The following is an 8,881-nucleotide window of genomic DNA, read 5'->3' on the forward strand; positions in this document are numbered from 1 at the left end:
AACCCATCAGTCACAGACTCAAGCAGCTCAAACAACCAGATTTGAACGTCCCTAAAATATTTCACTCAGCCATTGTCCAAGCTCATATTGTAATTCAGAAGGAGTCAACTCACCCAGAGAAGCAACCTGTCCATGTGCCTCCTGTGCTGGTGTGCTGAGATTTGATTCTGTGGAGAGAAGCATGTATCGGTATTACTTTCTTTCAAGTGCTCCTGAACTCAAACTACCGTACAAACTACGACTCAAGTTCTACATTAGCATAACCTCAATAAGAATGCTGCACTGGGTTGTTATGCGGCGTACGGAAAGGTCGCAGAGTGGGCATGATGTCAGCAAGGGGCAAAATGAGGTCATTGTGCCTTTCTCCTCATAGAAATCCATATTACATGAGGCAAGGCATTTATAGAGGTCTTGCAAAACACAGAGCACGTCTTGACAATAAGACATCAATAGTGGGAGGAATATTTTACATGAAATGAAAGATGAAGAAGTTTAAGATCAGAGATTCAGGAGAAAAAAAGTGCACTTTTTAATATATCACTGGCTCAGATTTACTCATGTTGATCATAGAAACATAATGCTCATAACAGCAGGCAAACTCAAGGTCAGCCAAAACCCATTTCATAGTAGCTTACAATCAAAGGCTACACTTCTGTTGAGACACTCCTAAATCAAAGTCTCCTTTTGAAAGTGTGCATACATGAGTGAGCGTAAGGATGGGGGGTTAAAAACCTATGCCAGGTCTACCTCTATGCTCAAAGAAAGAGAGAGATTGAGCGAGAGAAGGCCTGGCGCCAGTGAGTGGGTGAGAAATAATCAGCAGGACTGTTTGGCAGAAAGAGAAAGGATCAGCACTGGGGCCTCTGAGCTCCACGCTCCATGCATTACCGCACAAAGATAGCCTCTGTGCTCCCGCTACGTGCACACACGACTGAATAAAGCTTCTTCTTAAGGAACGTACGTTGTAGGTGGAATTCATCACTCATCACAGATGTATTGTTTGTTTGCGGCTGCGGTTGGGCAAAGACCTGTTCAGGTTTACGTCCAGGTATCTCAATGCAAATGGGTTAGTGTTTGATGATGAAAGACTGTAAATTTACATCAAAGACGTCTGTGAGTCTCTGGGCTCCGATTGTCACAAACAGAACTATAAATAACTCACTGAGGGTTATCAAAGGTTGCAGAATGAAGGAAACCATTGCCCCCTGGAGGACACTAAAGTAGGTCCAGACTTAAAGAAAAGATTTAGGAAGTCAATATACTTTGAACTATAATAAAAAGGTTGTGGTGCAATGTATAGCAGGTTTTACTGCCAATGGTCTGTACCTGAAAACGATGCATGGTGAGGCCAGCCCAAAAAGTCCAGTCCAACAGGTGTGCTCTGGGAGAAGAAGTGGTCTTTGAGAGGAACAGAGGGGAACTGCTCTGGTGAAGTTAGGGAAAGTCTAGCGCGCACCTATGGATTAGATTAAAACACGTCCATTATAATTATTAATAATAATGAGAAAATAAATAAATATTTGCTGTCTAATTTTCTACTACACTACTAGTCAAAAGTTTTTGAACAGTAAGATGTTTAATAGCTCAACAAGCCTGCATTTATTTGATCCGAAGTACAGCAAAAACAGTAGAATTTTGAAATATGTTTACTATTTAAAATAACTGTTTTCCATTTCAATATATTTTAAAATGTAATTTATTCCTGTGATCAAAGCTACATTTTCAGCATCATTACTCCAGTCTTCAGTGTCACATGATCTTTCAGAAATCATTCTAATATGCTGATGTGCTGTTCAATTGTTATTTATTATTATTATTAATATTATCAATATTTAAAACAGTTGAGTACATTTTTTCAGGATTCTTTGATGAATAAAACAATCTAGTGATCAGCATGTATCTGAAAAAAAAAAGAATTGCCATTTAAAAGCTTGGAGTCAGTATATACTTTTTTTTGGAAAAGAAATTATAAAAATAGTACTTTTTATTTAGCAAGGGTGCTTTAATTGAATCAAAAGTGATGATAGAGACAGTAAATGTTTTTGAGCAGCAAATCAGAATATTAGAATGATTTCTGAAGGATCGTGTGACTGGAGTAATGATGCTAAAAATTCAGCTTTGAAATCACAAGAATAAATAACATTTTAAAATATATTCATATAGAAAAAAGTTATTTTAAATAGTAATAATATTTCAAAATTGTACAGTTTTTGCTGTACTTTGGATCAAATAAATGCAGGCTTGGTGAGCAGAAGAGACATTAAAAAATCTTACTGTTCAAAAACTTTTGACAGGTAGTGTATATAATATATATATATATATATATATATATAATAAAAGGAAAGACAAAACTGTGAGAAACAGTTTATAACAGTGTATATTATTAAAATATTTTATTGTTAATTATAAATAAAAATTAAATAAATAATGTAATAAACATCTGTATATCAATATTTATTTATAATGAAAAGCATTGAGAAAACACTATTAAAAAATCAACAGTAATAATAATTATTCTTAATAATAATTAATATTAAATATAATACATTCTTAAAGGATTAGTTAACTCCAGAATTAAAATTATAATTTACCTGGTAATTAATTCATCCTATATCATCCAAGATGTTCATGTCTTTCTTTCTTCAGTCAAAACAAAATGAAGGTTTTTGAGGAAAACATTCCAGGATCTTTCTCCATATAGTGGACTTCAATGGTGGCCAACAGGTTGAAGGTCCAAATTGCAGTTTCAATGCAGCTTCCAAAGTCCACTATATGACGAAAAATCCTGAAAAATCCTTTTCCTCAGAAACCTTCATTTCTTTTTGACTGAAGAACAAAAGACCTGAACATTGGGGGGAGGAAATTATCAGGAAATGTTCATTTAGGAGTGAACTAATCCTTTAATATATGTACTAAGAAAAACTGTTTAAAATAACAATAACACAATTGACGCAATTCATAAGCTCAATTGATATTTCTGACAGACATCGGAAATAGTGAAAATGTTTGGACAGATTTTTGGGTATTCAGGCAAATGACAAGAAACAGTAGAGAAATCGGAAATCCTAAAGGCACTACAAGGGAATGATTCCAGGAGTACAAAACAGGAAGAAAGCAGAAGAGGAGAAGTAAAGGTGCAGTGGGAGATGCTGTTGGTCAGGATGTTCTCCCTTTTTGGCGAGTTCCTTACTTTCACGTGCTTCTGAGATGTTGGTGTGCTACGCTGACGCAAACACTGCGTGTTAGGCTTCTTTTTACGGATGTTCTCCACATCAGTCAACATTTCATATGAGCATGAGCGTCGATGGGTTTCAGTCGAATTGTTCTTCTTCTCCAGGTCAAGTGCCACCTCTCTGATGCCGTGAAGAGGCATGGTCCAACCGTAGAGGTCTGAGGTGGGTCTGGGTGCAGCTTTAGCCTGCTCTTTGGACTTCACCCGAAGCACACACGCACTTCCTTGTTGTCTTCTTTCTTCTGACTGGATGGCTGCTTCAGTACTGTGCTGTACATGCTTTGAGTGCAAATTTAGGTGGTTATTGTACAGTACATGTACATGTCTTTTGATGGATGTCCACTAAGAAATGAAGTCTGTCATATGTTGACTTGGTAATATTAAGAAGTTAAAGGGATAATTGACCCAAAAATGAAAATTCTGTCATTAATTACTCATCCTCATGTCATTCCAAACCTGTAAGGCCTTTGTTCATCTTCAGAACACAAATTAAGATATTTTGGATGAAATCCGAGAGCTTTCTGACCCTGCATAGGCAGCAACACAATTACCACGTTCAAGGCCCAGAAAGGTAGTAAGGATATCGTTAAAATAGTCCACGTGACATCAGTGGTTCAACCATGTTATGAAGCTACGAGAATACTTTTGTGCACAAAGAAAACAAAAATTACTTTATTCGATCATTTTCTTTCTTCCGTGTCAGTCTCCGCCGCACGTTCACAAGAGAACCACTGCGCTTCATAACATTACGGTTGAACCATTGTTACATGGACTATTTTAACAATGTCCTTACTACCTTTCTAGGCCTTGAACATGGTAGTTACATTACTGTCTATGCAGGAACTTAAAACTCAGAAAACTCTCAGATTTTATGAAAAATATCTCAATCTGTACTTAATCTGGTCTTACAGTTTTGGAATGACATGAGGGTGAGTTATTCTTTCAAAAAACATTTTAAAATCTTACCAACCCTAAAGTTTTAGTGGGAAAAAATCTACCAATGTGAAATACACTTATACAATCTATGAAAACAAATTGCTACTTCAAGTGAGAAAAAATATATAGTTTTTGCACTGTAGGCCACACTTTTTTGAAAGGGTGGACAATGAGATAAAAAATGCTCCATGTTAGCCACTAGATGGCACTATCTTTGAGAAGTGCACACATTTCACACAAAGCTCTTTAGAATCCTTAAACATGAAACAACCCTTGTAATTAACTGGCTAGTCCAGCCCAATACCAGAAAGCAAGAATGCATTTTGCAAATGTACCAAAACAATCCACTTTTGCTTTCACATATGACTCTAGGGAAACATTAAACTGAAGCACATTAACCAAACAGCAAAGATAAATATAGAAAGTGAGCAAATCACACAGCACTCCAATTCGAAATGTTCAAAGGACACATTTAAGCTCTTCCTAAAATCATAAACTTCATAATTGACTTTGACTCACCTCCGGTTTGTTGATGAGAGACGCTGAATTCAGGCTATTTTGAGACTGGCAGTCTGAACTGCTGTCCTCTAGTAAGGACTCCGAATCAAACGAGTGGGCTGTTGTGAGTTGTGCTGTCCTTGGTTTCAGAGACGTCGGTCTCTGAGGTGGATCGGAGAAACCGTCAGTGCTCACTCCCTGACCGAGCGAGCAGAGAGAAGATGTGACGGATCTGGAGGGGTAACGGAAACTCCTCCGGTGTGTCCAGCCGAGACCAGGACTGTGAGGTTTGGGGCTCATAGGCCTCGTCGGCGTATCAGTGGTCTCAAAACAGCTTAGAGATCTGGTCCACGTGGGTGACATCTGGTTTGCAAGTGCAAAAACAGTGGGGTGTACAGGTGATTGCGACCTATCCTCTGCAGAGGACTCAAAACCATCTAAAACCTGGTCAGAATCTGAGTAGGAGGCATAAGGCAGCTCTCCACCTTCCAGACATGTGCTATCTTCAGATTGTTCCTGAGGACCAGATTTCAAACTCTGTGAATCAGAATGGCACATGTTCCTCAAACTCTTTTGGGAAGCTGGTGAGCTGTTAAGCCTGGACCTGTTCTGAGGAGCACAGAAGGCACAATCAATATCGCTCTGATTTACGCACTTGTCACAAACGGTCCCAGGAACTGACAGAGTTCTTTTGCAAAGTTCTGCTTCCTTCTGCTTCCTCGACTTCCTCCAGGACTGCTTGGTTTTTACCTCCTCGTTCTCTGACTGTGAAATCTGCTCCTGGCTGTCCCTCTCAGGATATTTGGACTCAAACAAGCTGGACAAAGACTTGTGAGCCATTGCGAGCTTCATGCGCAAGTTTAAGTTATCGGTACTCTTGCTTCTTTTCTGTTGCAATCCCTCTGTCGTTGGGGAAGCTCTAAAATTCAGTGCATCTCCATCTTTGTGTTGCTGCTGATGAAACGGATTTTGGGATGGTGTGTATTTCTCTCTATTGTTCACGTTTAAAGCAAAAGCTTGTTCAAAAATATCATCGTTGGAGTGGTCAACAAACTTTTTAATGTCTGTAAGATGCTCTGTACTTTGAGAAATAGAGGTCTTGTACAGTGAAGGGTTGGATTTGGTTCGTGTCGGTGACCTGTTGTACTTCTCCTCATTCCGTTCATCTATATCCTCATTGAAGTCTTTAATTTCTGGATCAACTTTGTTAATTCCTTTGTGTTCTCGTTTGATCTTGCGGAATGAGGGCATTCGAGAAAAAACTGAGAACACAGATCCCTTCCCGGATTGGGTTCTCTTATTTCTTGAAGAACCACGAAGGCTAGATGATGATTGAGTGCTGTCCTCTGTTTCTTCGCTGTTGGTACTGGAGTCAAGGTCTTGTGACACGAAACTGGAAACACTGTATCCATCACTGCTATCAAATCCATTTGATAAAGAGATCATTGTTTCTCCAGCATCTGGTTCATTCATGACAGTGGCTACGTTGGCTTCTGTACACATGGCAGAATTGTCCTCATGTGGGTGGTTTGTGACGTCATCACAAGAGCTCCATTCCTCATTGAATCCACCTTCTGATAACGGACTTTCTCCCTGTTGCTCCCCAAGTCCACAAAATGAGCTTTCTGGTGAACGGTCCGACTCCAAAATAGCCTCTAAATTAGTAATGGGTAAAATACGGCAACATGTAGCAAATGCACCCTCTATCTCTGAGTTGTGCGGTTGAAAAGATTGCTCACAAAGGGGATCAGAAGTTTCACATATTGAATCAGTGCTTACAGGAGAGTTTGTCATGACATTTTCAAGCTGTCTCTCCATGTTTTCTAATGCATAAGTATCATCGACCTTGAGAAAGCCGCTGAGTGGTAATATGCTTTTCTCTTGGACGAGCTCCGGATGTTTGTGTTCAAGCAAATGGCCAATATGCGAAAATTCACAGTTTGTAGAGTCTGCATTAACCTCTCCATGTGTGCTGCAGTGGTCATCTGTGTGTGAGGGACTCAAGGTTTGCAACACTGTAGTTCTGCTCTGACTGATGCCGTCTGTGCCCTTGAACTGAAATCCTCCTGCTGTCTGCTCTCCCTCCACTGCAGACGAATGCAGCTGGCACTCCTTCCCACCACAGAAATCACAGAGCTGCTTTAGTATAACATCTCTATGTCTGCTACATTCATTGAATTCAGACGGTTTAGCAACATTGCCTTTATTGTCCATTTCAGTCCTCATTTCAGGTGCTTTAGCCAGACTAGCAGGGGAACTGTTTTTGCAATCACCCCCTTTTGAGACCAAAGATCCAGCATTGTTAGTAAACTTGCTGTATTTTTGCAAAGAACTGGGCAAGGAGATCTGTTCACCTGAGGCACACTCTTCTAAAGTAATGGCTTTAATGTTATTATTTGTGTCTGAGCTGCATTCATTGTTTCTACTGTTCAGCTGGGAATAATCAAAAGAAGATTGTGTATTTGTAAAAGGATCAGAACATGCACTAGACAAAATATCAACATCCGGCTCAATTGTTTCAACCGACTTGTTTTGCTTTGCTTGCTTGTCAGACAGGGTGTCGGGCTGGTGAAATTGTTTGGAGGTCTCTTTATATTCTATAACGCAATGTGCTACTTGTTTACAGTTCATATGAAGGCTATCACTGAACTCAAAGCAAACATCTGTGGGGCTGACTTGACATTTGTCATTGGAAATCTCAAACAGACTAGCCAGAGATTCAACAGGACTGTCTACAGGACTGCCATCAGCTTCAACTGTCTTCATGTCAGGACATGCGACACTCAATGACTTGGGCCTCGCATATTCTATGCATCCCGAGCTATCAGAGTAAATTACTGACTGCTCTATCGAGGGAACTATTGTGCATTCTTTGTGGTGATGTGTTTTCCTATCCTGTGTTCCTTCTAAAACATCACTATTGTTGCTATCAAAAGTTTTAGTGTTAACATAAACTTGTGCTTCAGTGAATTCACCTTGTGTGTTACAATTAATTCTACTATTAGGGCACTGATGGGTTTCATAAATATTCGCCTCAGGCCCATTGTCCTCTAAACAATGACTGTCCATGTCATAACCACTAACTGAGTAATTCTCTTTCTCAGTGTGCATTTGTAATACTGGAAAATTTTGGTGACCGTAATGAAGTCTAGCCTGCAGATCTGACTGTTCTGAGGTCCAGTCATTGATCGCACGCTGATGCAGTGAATCTGACACTCCAGCAGAAATTGCATTAGGCACATTTGAGAAAGCGCTTTCAGCTGCAAAAGACTCGGGTTCAGAAACAACAGGTGGGGTGAAATTTAGACTGTTGTTCTTTTCGAAGTTCAAATCGAGTTCTTTGTCAGTCTCCTTTGATGAAACCCTTCCTGATGTTTTTAAGGACTGATTGCCTTCACAATTCATGCAAATGTCCACACTGTCTTGTTTTAATTGTCCCTTTTCATAGAAAGCCACTGTGTCTGAGTCTGACTCGGTTACAGTCCACTGGGTGTTCATGGATTTCACCTTAATGAAATCAACTTGTGATTGTGTGTCTTCTACTGAGTACTGTGATTGGCTGTGTTCCACTGAAGCTTGTGATTTGCTTTGCTCTTCGAATTTCTGTAATTGGCTTTGTTCTACTAAATCCTGTGATTTGCTGTGTTGTACAGAATCTTGTGATTGGCTACATTCTATGGAATTCTGTAATTGCCTGTGTTCTGTTGTTGTATGTGACTGACTGTTTTCCAAGTCCTGCAGCTGGCTGTGTTCTACTGAATCTCGTGATTGGCTGCATTCTACAGAATAATTTGATTGACTATTTTCTACTGAATTCTGTGTTTGGCTGCATTCTATGGAATCCTGTGATTGGGTGTGTTCTACTGGGTCCTGTGATTGGTTGAGTTTGGTTACATTTTGGGATGGCATGTCTTCTACTGGGCTCTGGGACTGCCTGTGTTTTACTGATTCCTGTGACTGGTTGTGTTCTACAGAACTCTGTGATTGACTGTGTTTAATGGCATTTTTAGATGGCATGCCTTCTACTGAGCTCTGTGGCTTGCTTAGTTCTACTGAGTCTTGTGATTGGCTGTGTTCTACTGAATACTGTGATTGGCTACATTCTACATAATCCTGAGACAGGATGTGTTCTATTAAGTCTTGTGATTGCCTGTTTTCTACTGAATTCTGTGATTGGCTGCATTCTATAGAATCCTGTGATTGGCTGAATTCTAC

At 39.7% G+C, this 8,881-nt stretch overlaps 1 protein-coding gene across 2 annotated transcripts in view; it reads right to left on the reverse strand.

The window, feature by feature from the left end:
- Positions 1-7,465, reverse strand: part of arhgef4 (Rho guanine nucleotide exchange factor (GEF) 4) — a 55,039-nt gene extending 47,574 nt beyond the window's left edge. The window contains exons 1-4 of one of the 2 annotated variants that reach the window (XM_073848237.1): positions 4,688-7,465; positions 3,191-3,511; positions 1,327-1,456; positions 114-167 (exon numbers count right to left, since the gene is read on the reverse strand). In XM_073848237.1, coding sequence (XP_073704338.1) covers positions 114-167; positions 1,327-1,456; positions 3,191-3,511; positions 4,688-7,432 — 3,250 coding nt within the window. In that variant the 5' untranslated portion in view covers positions 7,433-7,465. The remainder of the gene's footprint in view (positions 1-113; positions 168-1,326; positions 1,457-3,190; positions 3,512-4,687) is intronic. The other variant, XM_073848238.1, reaches the window with a different exon arrangement.
- Positions 7,466-8,881: the final 1,416 nt, after the last annotated feature.

Source organism: Garra rufa, chromosome 10, assembly GCF_049309525.1.
Source record: "Garra rufa chromosome 10, GarRuf1.0, whole genome shotgun sequence".
NCBI classification, from domain to species: Eukaryota; Metazoa; Chordata; class Actinopteri; order Cypriniformes; family Cyprinidae; genus Garra; species Garra rufa.